Consider the following 16,954-nt stretch of genomic DNA (forward strand, 5'->3'; position numbering starts at 1 on the left):
TTAAAGGATTCAAATCTTACCCTAGCTAACAAGAGTTGGTAAGAAAATAAACTCATTTTATTACCCAGAGTTGGGTGATTATCTTATCATCTTTCGACGCATACAAATTTTGCAAAATACTACATTCACAAAATTAGTATTGGTATTGTTAGTTTTTCAATTTTTGTAGTATGAAATAAATCCCATTTTTTGCATTTTTGAAAAATGAATTCATAAAAATGTCACATTCCTCCTTGGGGTGGCGTCCACTAGTTGAAGAGGTGTTGAGTTGTGTGAGGTTGGGTGCCCCACATCTTGTCGGCTTGTCTCTTGGCGTAGAGTCGCGTTAGTCCCTACCTCCCTCAAAGCATCTCTACGCTTTCATAACGCTATCTATCCGCGACTTCTACAATTTTCGGTTATGAGTCATTTGTATACAAGTCTCCCTTGTATTTGTATATGTTAGTTTTAATTAAAATGTGTAGAACTTGGTATCCTATTATCATTTATGATAAAAATAAACCGAGATCCTTATTCACGGACGGATTAAAGTGAAGAAAATAGACTCTTATTCGCGGACGAAGAGGGCATTAATTTGAGAGCATGTGAAAATGGTAATAATAGACGCAGTCAAATCACTACTAATTAAAAGCTATAGTATGTGGTATTTTAATACTTAAAAATAAATAAAAATATGCAGTGTAAGAATTCTATGATAGGTAAAATATGTACATATTGCGATTGAATAACAATCCTAGAATACTGTAACAATCCTGAAATGTGTACCTCATGTACGTAGTAATAAATTTTGGAATCGAATTCCTTCCAGCTAATTATAAATATGAAATTCTAACTTTCAAGGTTCAACATACTACTAATTAGAGTCCTAACAATCAAGTACTAGTATTTTTTACTATTAATTAAACATGGAGTATTCAGTTAAATAGCTAAAAGAAAACAAGCATTTAAACTCAGAACTTTCCATTTCCTAACAAAAATAAATGGAACAACCGAAAGATTACGAAACATAGAGAAAGGTAGATCAAATTAGGCATGTGTGGTTTCCCCTAAAACAGAAAAAAGGTTCGTTCTTTACCAGTACCAGATAAAAGGCTCGATTAGATTCGGAGTGAAGAGAAGAGAGAGAGGAGACAAGAGAGTTTCGGATTTCGATATAATCTCAGAAAATTAAGCATAAACATGGAGTTTGCACCAAAAAAAAGCAAGCTTCGATGGGTACGTGGGACCCACTTTGGAGAAATCTATAATGTTGTTGTGGCGCACAAAGCCGACAAAGGAGGACACCTCCCCACCAAACTTACCCACTTTTCCTTTCTCTTTACCCATCATAGCATAGCCCTCATTTGAAGGGAAAGAGAGAAAGACTCAGTCTTTTTATGCAAATTGGTCTTCTCGGCGGCGGTGGATTGATTGTTCACGATGTCATCATCGGAGGAGTCTTATTCGTACCCTGATGAGTCCGACCTCGAATTGGGGCTTGGCCTCAGCCTTGGAGGTGGAAAGACTAAGACTAAAACCAAGCATCCGGCGGCGGCGTGGGATCACTATGCAAGAATCTTGACTGCTAAGGATTTTGCTGCGGTGGTTTCTGACAAAACGTCGTCGTCTTCTTCGTCTTCGTCTTCGTCTTCGTCTTCCATTACTAAAGTGAATACTAGCGGCACCAAGAGAACTGCTGAGTCGCCCTGTTCGCCTCCCGCCCGTTCTGCAATTAGGTGATTTTCGATTTTAAAAAGCCTTGCACCTTTTCTCAGTCTCTTTGCTTAACAAATTTGTAGTACAAGAATTGTGACTTTTATTGTTGGATATTGAGTTTTGAGTTTTTCAAGATTGGAGTTTTAATGATTTGTTCGTTTTCTTTTGTTTTTGGGATTGTTTTGGTGTTGTGAATTGGCATGAGATTCGAATGGTTGGATTTGGGAACTGGTGTTGATGCCTATTTTTCATATATGGTTGTTTTTAGTGATTTAATGTGAAAAAACTGTTTTTGATGTTGCCTTGTGGATTTCTGTTGGAATTGGGTACTTTTAGATCAAATGCTTCGAATTCGATGCTTCCTCCTAAAGTGAACAATCGATTAAGTAATATATGCATTGGATCTTCTAATTTGCTCTGTTTATTGTTACTACAATTCGTTGTCTTGTTATATGCTATGCTTGTCTTTGCATTTTTCTATGAGGTTTTCAATAGAAGAGATCAGTTCGAACTAGTTTAGGTCGCAGAAGGTCGGTTCTGATAATATTGCTTTGAATGAAAGCCTTCTGCAATGCAATGAGATATTTTGTTTTGGTTGTGCACATTTGCTATCGCCCTCTCTAGTGTGACTAAAGATTTTCTTATGGAAGCAGTCAGGTTGTTGGATGGCCTCCTGTCCGAACTTATAGAATGAACACTGTGTCGAACCAGGCAAATTCGCCAGTCACTGAACAACTTTTGTCCATTGATGATAAATGTAAAAGCAAGAACGCTGATACACCCAATCCCAATCATGGAAGCTGCAAAAATAACAATATTTCAAAGGAAAAAGGATTTGTCAAAACATCTTTGTTTGTAAAGGTGAACATCGATGGGGTTGCAATCGGTAGAAAGGTTGATCTGAATGCTCATACCTGCTACGAGACTTTATCTCGGGCGTTGGATGACATGTTTATGCCAAGTGCATCAGTTGGGGGCAGAGGTAATATTCTGTTTTCGTGATTGATCTGATAAGGACTGATCTCTCTCTTGTATGTATATATGTGATTCTATCCTGTCTTCATCCCTTGATGAGGGAGAGTATTCTAGAACAATCTGTTTTTCTGTTCGATCTTGTTACCTACCTCCCTTGGGTATGAATATTAGTAAGTGGCTAGTGTCCGTCTAGATTTTCTTTAATATGAAACTCAAAAGACATAAAATAGAAAAAAATCATTAACCAACGCCATGTACTGTGTTATTTCTCCTCCTCCTGCTTCTCCTTCAATCGTTTGTAATAAAATAGGATTTCATCAAGGGAAGTCTATTTCTAACCGATACTGCTGGTAATTTTTTAGGATCAAATATGGAAAGGCAAGCTTCTGTTGCTGTTAAAAGACAACCTGTTAGATTTCTGGATGGTTCATCTGACTTTGTTCTTACCTACGAGGACAAGGACGGAGATTGGATGCTTGTCGGAGATGTTCCCTGGGAGTATGTCCTTAACTACTTGCGTATTTGCATTTATTGACGATTTTTGAACAAGTGCAATATCTTGTGCATTACACCCTCATGCTCATCAGCATCTTATCGAAAGATAAATATGTTTTGCACACCTAAACAATACTAATTAGATTTTCTCTTTTCAATTGTTTCGATCTTCAAAATGCTCATGCCATGATAGTTATTATATACAACTTGGTATAGAGCTTCGTAGCACAATATCAGGCTAATATCAAATAAGAAGTGAAATGTATTAGGCAGTTTTCCCTCATCTATGTCGAACTTAAAGATGTTAGTCCCAAAATAAATCCACTAAGCTGCATATGTGACGTATTATTTCTTTTCTGTCAGGATATTTCTGAGTTCTGTGAGGAGGCTCCGGATCATGAGGACGACTGATGCCAAAGGACTTGGTATGCACATCTTGGCCTTCTCATAATGCTGATTCTCGTTGGCACACTTCATATACGTCTCTGTGTATGCACATATATTCTTATACATAGTTTGACTAAAATAGGCAATTATGTCTGTTTCTTCATTGTTGCAGCTCCAGGATCTCAAGAAAGGAACATGAGACGGCCAGTTACTCCCTTATAGAGAACACACCCCGCCTAGACGATCTCTCTTTAGAAGCTGGAAGCTTGAAGATGAAGATGTTACCCCCGTTTTGGTTTGGCTTTGCCTGAATGATTTTGGTCGCTTTTACAGCTTAATACTAATAATATTCCAACACACCCTTCAGCCAGGACGCCACCTGCATCTGCACAACGCGGATGCCCCCATCCCTTTTTTTTCTGTTTGTAGGTAAACCATACCAAGCATTGCCATTTGATACAATGTAAGTATAGAAATGGCAAGTTTGCCCATTTTCTTTTCTCGTGTTGCACTCACCAACTGCTACATTCCCACCTGGTTTAAAGAAGGGAAAAATATGTATATCATTTGCTTTTGCACAAGGTTGATGGCTTTCTATCTCCTCTTTCATATATTTCATTTGCTGAGTTGTGTGTGGAATGTTGGAAGGTGATTTTGTGCAAGGTATTTTACCCCTCCCCTGTTCGACCCGTGTTTTTGGTAAACAGTCGCTCGAGCCTGGTCACCGACGAATAAAACTATGCATTTCCTTATATAACTCTTCTATGTTACAAGATTATACAAAAAGATGAAGAAAAGAATCAAGTAACCTAATTACACATCAAATTCAAAACATAAAAAGAACTAATCACACATGATTCACAGATGAAGCAGCAGCAGTGAACACTGCTCTGTTTTCCTCACTGGCAGCAGTCTTTCTTCGCGGCTTGGCCTCAGCAAGCATGGAGACGACATCCCTCATCGAGGGGCGATCCCTGGGCTGCTTCGCAGTGCAGAGAATCGCGAGCCTCAGAACCAGCAGCATCTCTTCCACGACATGTTTCGCATTGCCTATGCTAGGATCCAGAGTTTCTTCCAAACCTCCCTCCTTCCTAGCCTTTCCTCTTATCCACTCCACAATGTCCACACATCCTCCGAACTCCGCCTCTTCTAACGGCCTCTTCCCGGTCACGAGCTCCATCAGAACCACCCCATAGCTGTAGATGTCACTCTTCTCGTCAACCTTGAGTGTGTAACCATACTCTGTCAAAAATATCAGAACATGTTAGCTTCCATATGATCAATGGTGGAGATTGACTGATTGAATGCAAGTAACTCACCAGGTGCTATGTATCCATATGATCCTGCAACAACAGAGACTGTCTCATTCTTCTTCATCATCATCTTGGCCAGCCCGAAATCTGCTAATCTTGCCTCAAGATTGGCATTGAGAAGGATGTTGTTCGACTTCACATCGCGGTGGATCACAGGCGGGTGGCAGTCGTGGTGGAGGTAAGCAAGGCCCTGAGCAACTCCAACTGCAATGTTGTACCTTGTAACCCAATCCACCATCAGAACACCTGCCTTCTTCCGATGCAACGCCTCTCCGAGGCTACCATTCACCATGAACTCGTAGATGATCATTGCATCAGAGTCGTTGTGAAGGAATCCGAGCAGCCTTACGATGTTCCTGTGCCTCAATCTTCCCAAGAGATTCACCTCTCCCACAAGATCATCACTCCCTCCTACTTCAACATCATCATCACCATCACTCTTCCTCCATCTCCAGAGCTTCTTGACAGCAACAGTTGTGTTGAGCCTCTGTATCTCGGCCTTGTAGACCGTCCCGGTTGCCCCCATCCCGATCACATTTGACTCCTTTATGCAGGCAAGAATCTCACTGCTGTTGAAGCTGAGCCTCTGGAATGCCATCAGTCTCCATGGCCACGCTCCATTGCCTCGTTCGAGCCTCTCCTTGAAGCAGAAGCTGCTGCTGCCATCTTGCCAAATCGGGTAAAGAAATCGGACACCAACACCAGCTACGAAGAGAGCTACTAGCGTTGAGAGGCCTATAATCCATCCTCTAACAATGTGCTTCTTCTTCTCTAGGTTTGATGCAAATGCTGCTGCATTCTTCGAGCAAGGTGAGAGCACGCCGCCACAGAGAGCAATGTTGCCAGCTAGATCATCGGGATTGATGGTACGCAGCATGCCATTCGAAGGGACTGCTCCTACTAGCCTGTTGTAAGAGACATTGAGCATCTCCAATGCTGGTGAGTTGCCAAAATCTTGAGGAATTTCTCCAGTTAGAGAGTTGTTTGACAGATCCAAAACAGCCAATGTAGGCATCTTGGCAATGGATTTTGGGATCTCCCCGCTTAGCTCGTTGTCTCGGAGATTCAGATTCACGAGCTTATCACACGAGGCTATGCTGGTTGGAATGCTTCCAACGAAATGGTTGGAGGAGAGATCCATCACAGAGAGGGAAGGGCAGTCCTGGAACTGATCCGGGATCTCTCCGGTCAAGCTGTTTCCGGAGGCAACGAAGCTTTGCAGAGATGGGATGGTGAGGATGGAGGGAGGCAATGAGGATTGGAGGTGGTTTCTTGATATGTCAATGGAGGAGAGAGAAGTGGAAATGGAGAGATCAGTTGGGATTTGACCTGTGAGGCTGTTGTTTGCTAGTTCAAGCCTTTGAAGCCTCCCAAGCTTCCCAAATCCAACTGGGATTGTCCCAGATAGGAGATTGTTCTGCATCCTCACTCGAACCAACGATGTACATGTCGATAAACTGGCTGGAATCGGGCCAGAAAACGCGTTGTTGAAGAGGATGAGCTTGGTGAGGTTTCCCCTGCTGCAGAGAGTGGTTGTGATGGGGCCAGTGAATGAGTTGGATGAGATATCCAGCCACTGCAGAGGCATATCCTTCCCTAGATCGCGTGGCAACTCACCCGAAAACGTGTTATTCCAAAGCTCAAGCACTGCTAGCTGAGTCAGTGTAGTGATGGATGCAGGAACTGCACCAGAGAGCTCATTGCACATGAGATTCAGCAGCTGCAAGTTGCTGAGATCGCCTATCCGGGCCGGGATTTCCCCAGACAACGCGTTGTCAGACAAGTCGAGCAGCTGCAGTGAGGCCATGCCACTGATCTCAGGTGGGATCCCCCCTTCAAGATTGTTCTTGTACAAGAACAATGTGGTGAGCTTTTTTAGCTTCCCGAGCTCTGCAGGAATCCGGCCTTGGAGATTCGCTATGGCGAGATCAAGATATTTGAGACTACTGAGGTTTCCAAACTGTGATGGAATCCCACCTTCAAACTCATTGTATCCCAACACAGCAGTCTCCAAAGATGTCATCTCACCAATCTCTAGTGGTATTTTGCCAGTGAGATTATTCCCAGACAAACCAAGAAATTTCAATCTGTTCAAACTCATGTAGGCCATTGGAATGCTGCCTTGGAAGAAGTTCCCTCTGAGGTCGAGGCTCTCCAAGAGTGTCGCGTTTGCAAGATCCCCGGGGAGGTAGCCTGAGAAGTTGTTACCCGAGGCATTGACAGACACTAGCCCTGGTGCTGATCCGAGGCCGGATGGGAACTGATCCGTGAAGTAGTTCTGGCTGAGGTCGATGGCCTCGAGCGCTGTGAGGTTGGCCAAGGACAATGGCAACGGGGAGGCGAACGCGTTGGAGCTCAGGTTGAGGGAGGTGAGGCTTTTAAGCTGCTGGATTTCGTCCGGGACTCGGCCTGAGAGGTTCATGTGGGAGAGGTTGAGCTCCACGACCGCACCGTTGAGGCTGCATTGCACTCCACTCCAGCTGCAGTGGGAGGAGGCATTGGTGCTGGATTCCCATGTGTTGAGATGGTTTAGTGGATCTATGAGGCTTGCCTTTATTGAGAGGAGGATTGAGGCTTCATCTCTGTTTATTGGTTGAGATGAAACACAAGTGTAGAAGAGAAATAGGAGTAGGATTATGGTTCTCAACTTCATGAGCAAGAGATGGTTGTGTTTACTCATTTTTGTTACTAATCCATTATCATTTTTGAAGGGGAGGAAGGACAAATGATTAGTTGTGTTATGAATGTGGAGAAAAATATGTTGGGATTAGAGATTTGGTTAAAATAAGAGCAACTCGTGAGATCTTGGGTTCTGCAGAGCTGTAAATAGTGAGTTTTGGATTTTTATTGATATCTAATCCACCACCAAACATGGGGAGAATGTGCTCTACTTTTATTTCTTTTATGTGTGGAGTAACTTAGCAGTCAAACCTTGAGCATACATGTTTTTCCAATTTTAATTGTTTATTGGTGTATACTATTTACTTTAGTGAGTGTTGAAATTTGAGTATTATAGTGAGGTCTTCATTTCAAGAATTAGCAATTGTAACATAAATAATAAAAGGGTTATTTGCAAATCAGTTAAAAGCAGGACTTTTAAAATCATATTAATCATTAAAAATATTTTTAAATCACAGGCTAAAAGGATTTAAGTGGCAACAATGAAGAATCTTTGCATGTTAAGAAGGTTTCGTGCCATATGCAATCCCATCAAGAACAAACAAGAGTTATTTTTGAGTCGGTTGACTTTGATAGCTTTTTTCTTTTAATAGGGTGAATTATTTGGTAACTAAATCCAAGAGATTACTCCTTTCTTATCCCAGCCTTGGAAAATGTATTTGTGTACTAATTACTATCTTTACGTTTACTATAAAAAGAAATATTAAAAATTAATTTATAATTGTCCAAAATAAAAAGAAATTGATTTTGGGGAATAATTTGGTCAAACAAGTTAGTTCATCTGATTTAATTTTATGTTCATTAAATAATTGCTAAATTTCAATATCATCATACCTCGATTGATCTGAACTGCAATTGCAGTTTTGAAATCCAACTTAATCCTTTTTTTTCAGAATAAACTTCCAAATTTCACATGCATATATATCTCTCATCTATATATACTTAGTTAATTAATATTCTAGTAAATACATCACATGGTAACATGTGAGGGGAATTTAAAATAAAAAAGAACAAGCATAGTATGTAGTATGTAGTATGTAGTACAATATTATATGGGTGTATTTAGTTGCTAAAGTGGTTTGATGCCATACCATGTGATACTACACCTTCTCTGTCTAACATTAGAGAGATAGTACATAGTATTATTGATAGTAATTTTATCTCAATTACTTTTAATTTCAAGATTAATTACTTCACCATTTTTTTATAGGAAGCTAGTTTTAATGACAAAGTGTCGAATTAGTTCAACAAATCACAATTATTAATCTTCGAATAACTCCTCCCAATCATTAATTTTCAAATTATCATCCAAAAGTATATAGAGTGAACAATAAAAATGGTTCCTGTACTATGAGTTTATTTTGCCAATAGTCTCTAAACTTTAAAAAATTTACAATCTTAGATTGATAATTAACAATAATAGTAAGATGGGATAATACGGTGGAGAAAATGAGGTGGTTTCATGTGGGACTGTCACAATGCATACTAGTGTGTGCCACTAACTATTTCAATCTACAACTGAGTACTAATTACTTATTAAATACAATTAGTGTTTTAGATAACTATATAAATAATAAATTAATAATAGGAGGATGGACTGGAGATGTGTAAGTGTGTGATTCCACATGTGGCACAACCGCACAAGTACGGTTCACATAATTTGGTAAATACTTTAGGTAATATTTGTATTAGACAGGTTCTTAGCAATACTTGGAATCATTATATATGATTACGTGAAGTTATTTGCAAAGTTATGTTCCGTAGAATTTACTTATAATTTGATAAGAAGAAATGTGATAGGCCAAATAAGGCCTTTGTAGAAAATTATCTCGATTTATAAAATATGATGATATTTATGGGATTAAATCAAAAGGAATTGCACTCAATAATGATAGATATAATGTTTTAGTAGAGAGCTTTATGGTTGTCTATCCTATCATAGTATCACTGCACATAATTCTAAGATCGGTTTATTTATTGCATTTTTACCACTCATCTAATACGCTAAAAAGGCAAATGATTCTATTATGGTTGAATAACCCTAAATGGAAAAATGACTACTAGGGTATGCTATTTGAATCTCACTTCCTGGTCATTTTAATAATTAATGCTTTAACATTTTAATAATTTCTCTTTTGAAATTCACCCATTATCTTTTGTGTGGTGAAAATACTATATATATAGAGAGAGACAGTTGAGAAGGTGAATAAATTTATGTAAATGGAAACTTTTGTTTGGGCTCTAAAGCACACATTTATTAAGCTATCTGATATGTGACTAAAAAATATACAACTTTTCAACTTGTAGTACTAAATTTCCCATAAATTATCGGTGAATTAAAGTTTGTGTAGTTTACGCTGATGATGTCGAAAATGCTGAATTTGTCGAAATGACTTGAAATTTGCACGGTAGTTTGAAATTTGCAGACTTAAAACATACACAACTTTTCAACTTGTAGTACTAAATTTCCCATAAATTATCGGTGAATTAAAGTTTGTGTAGTTTACGCTGATGATGTCGAAAATGCTGAATTTGTCGAAATGACTTGAAATTTGCACGGTGGTTTGAAATTTGCAGACTTAAAAAATACACAACTTTTCAACTTGTAGTACTAAATTTCCCATAAATTATCGGTGAATTAAAGTTTGTGTAGTTTACGCTGACGATGTCGAAAATGCTGAATTTGTCGAAATGACTTGAAATTTGCACGGTAACTTGAAATTTGTACGGTGGTTTGAAATTTGCATAGACTTAAAAAATACACAACTTTTCAACTTGTAGTACTATATTTCCCATAAATTATCGGTGAATTAAAGTTTGTGTAGTTTACGTTGATGATGTCGAACATGCTGAATTTGTCGAAATGACTTGAAATTTGCACGGTAACTTGAAATTTGCACGGTGGTTTGAAATTTGCATAGACTTAAAAAATACACAACTTTTCAACTTGTAGTACTATATTTCCCATAAATTATCGGTGAATTAAAGTTTGTGTAGTTTACGCTGATGATGTCGAACATGCTGAATTTGTCGAAATGACTTGAAATTTGCACGGTAACTTAAAATTTGCACGGTGGTTTAAAATTTGCATAGACTTAATGCAATATACTTCATCAAGTCTCTTTCTTCACCAAGTATATTTGCAGAAATTTCCCATAAATGACTTGAAATTTGTACAGTGACTTAAAACGCCTTTGTAGGAGAGACCCCCCGCATGTGCAGCTTCAGCCTAGGGTTGAATTACACCCGCCCAACTATGAAGGGCCATTCCAAGTGGATATGGAACCACATAGATAGAGAAAAAAATAATTTTTGTATTCAAATCATAATAATCAGAGTCGCTGGATGAGTGCATCACCAAATTCAAATCCTAAGAAGAGCAAAAATTTTATCTCTTAATTTAGTTCAATTAATTTCATTACGAGACTTTATACACTTTGTACAATATTTTTATATGCACAGTATATTTTATCCATGTTAATTGTAAAACCATGATTTATGTATTAATGTTTTTTGAAAATGTCTTTTTCTTAAACCAATAGGTCGAATATAAATGATTTTTAGCATTCTAGCCCACACAGCCTCAGTAGATGGGCTCAGGCCCAATAAATGGGTAGCCCAGTCCATTTAAAACTATTTAAACAGTAACCTTGTAAAATCTGAAATGATAATTTTCGTCCAACCGTTTTGAAAAGGCTAAGAATGTTTTCATAGTGAATGGCTGTCCTCACTACACACCTCCACTCTCCTAGTCCTATATTATCATCTCCCTTTTCATATTTCTCTCTCTCTATCTCTCTCCATGGCAGCACTGCAGTCTCTGGCCTTCTCTTCTCCCATCTCTCATTGCGCCCACCACCCTCGCTGCATTCCAGGTATTCCTTTCATTGAAATTGATGTCTTAGTTACTTTTTCATTTATGTATCTTCAATTTTGAAACATAAATTCACCAACTCGAAATGTGAAGTGGGTTTTACTTATAATGTTTGTCTTTGGTGGCTGCTCTAAAATTTTAAGAATACTTAGTTGTTTGCAGTGCATTTTTTTATTAGTATTTAAGATTGTCAGAATAGAAGCAAGATTGTATTAGGAAGAAATTATTGATTTCTTGTTCAATTTAGGCTGATTGAACCCTGAGTCATTTATGATCTTTCTAGTGAATTTACAGAGAGTTAAACTTGTTTTGATAGTTTCATTCGTGAAGTAAAAAAGACCTTCTTCCTCCCCATTCGTTCACTTAACTTAAGGCTGCAAATTGTTCGTCTGTGTTTCTATGAAGCCTCTTTGTTTCCAAACAATGAGTTATTGATGAACAGGTTGCTAACTCCTACATAGGTTTTCTATTCAATCAATCAGATTTGGATGATAAAAATGTGATCTTGATGTATAGTTGATAGGAATAAGTTTCATGGAACTTGTTTCTGTACTGATTAATTAACAAATTCAAGTGTTCATATCACTAATCACTGTTTGTTTGTTTGTTATGTTTTCTTGTTAATAGCAACAACTCATTCTCGTGTAAGCTCATCGTTCAATGGCCAATCTTTACATCTATCAAACTCGAATTTCCCCAAACACAGCCAAATACACAGCACGCGCAGGTTCACTGTGATGATGGTGAAACCAACCATCCAATTCATACAGGGGACTAACGAGCAGACGATCCCAGACGTGAGGCTAACAAAGTCAAGGGACGGGACTAACGGCATGGCCATCTTCACGTTCACCGAGCCATCTGTTTTTGACTCATCCACCGTAGTTGGTGACATAACGGGCTTCTACATGATTGATGAGGAAGGAACAATTCAGTCAGTTGATGTGAATGCAAAGTTCGTGAACGGGAAGCCTGCTGGGATCGAAGCCAAGTATGTCATGCGCACTCCGCGAGAGTGGGACAGGTTCATGAGGTTTATGGAGAGGTATGCCGAAGCAAATGGATTGTCATTTGTGAAGAAATGAAGTGGTGAAAATCTTTTTCACTCTTCTGCTTTCAATTTTTTATTCTAGTTTCCATCTGTTGTTGAGTGAGAGAGATATTGAGAAGGTATATGTCATTTGATAAGATGTCCTCAAAGGTATGAAGGGTTTTGGTACTTGATTCCTTTGTCTGTTTTAAATCAGTTATTAGGTGGGAATTGATTGTTTGAACTACTTGAGCAAAGTGTGTAACACCTTGAGTTCTCAAACTGTATATTTTGAACTATAATAACCTGTCCTAACAGAGAATTAGTCTACCGTAAACTGTGCATTCTTTGGAGGAATGACTTTTTGTCAGTGTCTTGGTGACCATGTCACTCAAAGTGAGCTGTGAACCATGTCGAAGCATGCTGTTGACCGAGGCTCGACCCATGGACCACCTTCTCTCGCAGGGCTCAGCCCCAAGAAGGTGTGAGAATTAGTAGTTTCAACATCTCGAGCTAGGAAGGAGAGAGCCAAGCAGAAAATTCTTGTATGGCGAGGCCGTAGCCCATAGGAATACAAGTGGCGCAATGGAATCCTCCTCCGCCAAAACAGAGCTGTGGATGAAGGAGAGGTGCCAATGGAGCTTGGAGGCCAAGTACGAATGGGACAGCTCGTCAGACATCTAGGTGGAGCTGCATGATGTAGGTCTGCTTATCGTCGTGTGAATGAGAGAGGAGTAGTGCAGAAGAATAAGGTTTGATAATGAAATACTATTAAATAACCAAGTTTCAAATTTTCACAACCATCCCATTCGTGAATAAAATGACATCTCTTTGTGTGTATGATTTGGCCAAGCGGTAAAGAAGTTCGAGTCCTCAGTGGCTATATACTGCTCAAAACGACATTGTTTGATTAAAATAAGTATTTCAATCTTATTTCTTTCTTTTGTTTTATTTTCTTTTTACTATCCAACCATAATCAAAATTTGTGACTTCCGTTAAACTATTCTTCCAACCGGAGCAAGACGCAATGCGTTAATTAGAATTTACTAGTTAAAAATGAGGCTATTCTTACACGGAGTACAAAATAAAAATAAAATAACTGACGGATGATATTATTTTTTACATATAAAAAAAAAAAAAAAAAAGTACAGCCTAAATATAATAACAACCTATTACAAAAATATCAGACTATTACAAATTCAAATAAATTAAACATATTAATGGTGTCTGTACCATATTTTTCACAAATTGGGTGATATAAAAAACTTCATGAATTTCAATTATAAACTCACATTTTTTGACTGAAATTTTATATTAGTCCACATTTCTAACACTCCACATGAGAAAAATAATTATCTCACTCATAAGTCATAACAATGAAGAATAAAGACAATTAGGATAATACAAGGTGGTACCACTTGTCAGATCGAGTCATCTTTGGATAATTCACTGACATATAGTACTCCTAATATTATAAGCAGATTTATATGATCGCATAAGATAATCAAATTAATTGTATAACTGTTGATCTAGAAAGCTTTAGTATACATACCTCACCAGGAACCTCTACGCTCAACACAACAAGCTGAAAAATCCTGAATGTAGATTCAAATATTCTATAGTATATCCCATAACTCATCATTGTTTGGGATCGGTCTAGCCATCTTTTTTAGGCTTTGAAAAATATGGATCCCATTCATGAGGCCCTGCAGCTCGATCTTCACCCAGTAAATCATATTTCCAGCTAATCTCCTCTATGAAATCATCATCTCTACGCCCCTCAATTGTGTCCTTCCTCAGCTTTGTCACCTTGTCAATGACTGCGCTAACAGCCACGTCAAAGGCATCTCTAAACGTCTCCAGCTTCGAGCGAGGGTCAGCATATATCAGTTGTGGGATGAGATTTATAACTGCCTCTCTCATTTCCTTCACTCTCTCTGCAGAAATTTGACTTAGCCTTTGCTCTATGCTGACATTCTTACGAATGTCATCCTCTGGAAGGAACACAGAATATACCGAATAATTCTTTGGTAAATGCCAGGTGTACTGAATGTAGGCAGACCCTGGATGGGAAAACACGGGTATGCAACCAGCAAGCATGGAGTCGAACGCTGATCTTCTTGTGTATGAATCGCCTTGAGGTTGCATACAGAAAAGTGAGCTCTGAAACATCTGCATAATGCTACTCGGAGAATGACACTTACTTTCCCCAAAATCGCACTCCAACAATTTGCACACTGCCGAATTCTTGCATTGATCAATGATCTGTCCTCGGATTGATTTGGCATTCCCTGGACGGGGTGCTCCAGCGAAACAAAACAGATACTTCCTCTCAAGTTTCCTCATCCTATCCTGCCAAATGATCACATCAGCATCCTTAGCGGGATGGAAGTAGGTTGGATATGGAATTCCAAAATCATTTGCATTCCATGGACTTGATTCCACAACAAGCATAGACATGTTTTTGGACGATGGCAAGAACAAAAGCTTGTTACCCCAGTCTGACTCTTGGTCAGATAGTCGCCTGAAATCCCACGTTATCCTGCCAGCCACGAGAAAGTGATCCTTTCCTCCCATAATACTCCATTCAGGCGTTTTTGCAAGCCAATCAACCAAATCAAGAGACGCAGCATCCCTAGTTGATATGTTGTGCCCCCATAGATACCTAGCAATATCAAACCCAGCGTAGAAGGGCACAAAAATAGCAGCAGCAAGTGAAGAGTCATTCGTCAAGCACTCATACTGCTTCATCCGATTACTGAATATCACATCCACAGCAAACTGATTAGTCGCGTACCACCCAGTATTCGAGAAAACCCCCTCAACATTCTCCAGTGGAGGACCTAGACCAGCATTCGTGGTGAACTTACACATGTTGGTCCACAGACTAAGGCTCCTACACTCCTTAAGCATATCCTCATTGAACCTTGGAGGAAGATTATGAACATAAATATACCTCCCTCCACACGGATCGCTCTTATTCTCTACTGTCCTCAACGCCCTCACAAAAGAGTAGGTCGGCCTCTCCTCTTGAGGCCTATGAATAACATTGTTAGACTTCTCCTTATCCCCAGCTCGATCATTCGAAATGCCCATAGAACGACTAACTGGGGAGGGATACGTATCAACAGGCAGAGTGTTAACCGATTTAGCATTAATGGAAACGTGCTCTAATCGAGGAGAGCTATCAGCAATACTACCATTACCAATCACCATAAAATGAAAGCACAAGAGGCATAACCAAAAGAATGCTGATATTGCGGCTAACAAACAAAGCCGCGAATAATGCATTCTGCCATGCCCTTTCTCCATCAGATCAACCAACGGAACCTCAGCCGCCGAGCGGCGTCTCATCAAAAATCCGGCGACGACAAATTCACCTCACGAACTATAACACACGTCGTTGCGCAAAGCACTAAAAATCATATAAAAGGAAATCGAGATGCACCAGCACATAAACCCTAAAACAACAAGCTACAATTGAGATTCAGGATGCAAACTTGTACAGCAACAGAAATCGAAAAAATGCAGTCGGAATGAATTAAACAACAGGAAAAAGCGTAAACGAGCGGAAATTCAGCGGAACTAACCAGCAGAATAAGAATTGCAACGATTCAGCATGCGGTAATTTAGACGAGTAGAACAGAATCAGCTGATCTCACGCGGAAACTCATGAAGCTAAAAGGAAAAAAATATCAAATATCAAATATCAAAAATATCTTATTGTACAAACTAGGATTTTCTCTCAAAAATGTAAGCACAAAAAGGTTCAGAAAATGTAGAGAGAATTTGAGGAGAGAAAACGCAGTTAGTATTTATATTTCTATTCTCAGTAGCGAAAAGAGGTTATGGAAAGGAGGGAGGCGTATTGTAGCGAGGGAGAGCATGAGGCGTATTGTAGCGAGGGAGAGCAGGAGGCGTATGTTAGAGCCCCAAACGCCGTGGAAATCACCTTTGCGGTTGTCACACCGCCGCTGGACACGTGGATACATGCCAGCTCAATATAATATGGTGCATGAAATTCATGAAATTATTTAATTAGAATTAAATGAGATTTATATATTCTACGTAAATTGAAGACATTTACGAAACTATAATAAAATGCCGGTGGCTGCTAGCCTGATAGAAAAATTATAATAGGAGTACAATTTAGTTTTATCCTTACATTTGTATCTCCAATACATACATAGTTTATTTGGGTATTCTAGTATTTGTAGTGTGAATTTTATATTTGGTCTTATATTTCATAGTATTAACAAATATACTTGTTGGATTTCCAATTATTGTGAGCTTCAAATTTCATTAAACAAGTATGTATATGAACTTTATTGGGATATCCTAATGCTTAAAATATAGTAGTAACATACTCGAGATAAATGTGAGCACAATGCATTTACAGCGTGTATCTACTTTACTATTTTGTGTAACAAAGATTTGATTTTGACTTTGACTACGAAATTGAATAATAATATAATATCCTTATTCTTAAAGAATAGTGAATCTGCG

At 38.9% G+C, this 16,954-nt stretch overlaps 4 protein-coding genes across 4 annotated transcripts; 2 read left to right on the top strand and 2 right to left on the bottom strand.

Annotated features, from left to right (window-relative positions):
* Positions 1–1,194: 1,194 nt before the first annotated feature.
* LOC125221741 (auxin-responsive protein IAA13-like) lies at positions 1,195–4,133 on the top strand. Its single transcript, XM_048123964.2, has 5 exons — positions 1,195–1,715; positions 2,349–2,677; positions 3,033–3,168; positions 3,529–3,590; positions 3,725–4,133. Exons 1-5 carry the CDS (start codon positions 1,420–1,422, stop codon positions 3,772–3,774), a joined length of 873 nt encoding a protein of 290 aa, XP_047979921.2. The 5' UTR covers positions 1,195–1,419; the 3' UTR covers positions 3,775–4,133.
* Positions 4,134–4,278: 145 nt separating this feature from the next.
* On the bottom strand, positions 4,279–7,545 carry LOC125221740 (uncharacterized). Its single transcript, XM_048123962.2, has 2 exons — positions 4,872–7,545; positions 4,279–4,794 (listed from the first exon to the last, which is right to left on the bottom strand). Exons 1-2 carry the CDS (start codon positions 7,543–7,545, stop codon positions 4,400–4,402), a joined length of 3,069 nt encoding a protein of 1,022 aa, XP_047979919.2. The 3' UTR covers positions 4,279–4,399.
* Positions 7,546–11,240: 3,695 nt separating this feature from the next.
* Positions 11,241–12,753, top strand: PSB28 (photosystem II reaction center PSB28 protein). Its single transcript, XM_048120257.2, has 2 exons — positions 11,241–11,419; positions 12,046–12,753. The coding sequence occupies exons 1-2, from the start codon at positions 11,347–11,349 to the stop codon at positions 12,501–12,503; spliced, it is 531 nt and encodes a 176-aa protein (XP_047976214.1). The 5' UTR covers positions 11,241–11,346; the 3' UTR covers positions 12,504–12,753.
* A 1,196-nt stretch (positions 12,754–13,949) lies between these two features.
* Positions 13,950–16,415, bottom strand: MUR3 (Exostosin family protein). The gene is made up of 2 exons (XM_048121889.2): positions 16,039–16,415; positions 13,950–15,909 (listed from the first exon to the last, which is right to left on the bottom strand). Exon 2 carries the CDS (start codon positions 15,800–15,802, stop codon positions 14,105–14,107), a length of 1,698 nt encoding a protein of 565 aa, XP_047977846.1. The 5' UTR covers positions 15,803–15,909; positions 16,039–16,415; the 3' UTR covers positions 13,950–14,104.
* Positions 16,416–16,954: the final 539 nt, after the last annotated feature.

Source organism: Salvia hispanica, chromosome 1 (assembly GCF_029641045.1).
Source record: "Salvia hispanica isolate PSC_SH4W2 chromosome 1, Shi_PSC_v1, whole genome shotgun sequence".
NCBI lineage: Eukaryota > Viridiplantae > Streptophyta > Magnoliopsida > Lamiales > Lamiaceae > Salvia > Salvia hispanica.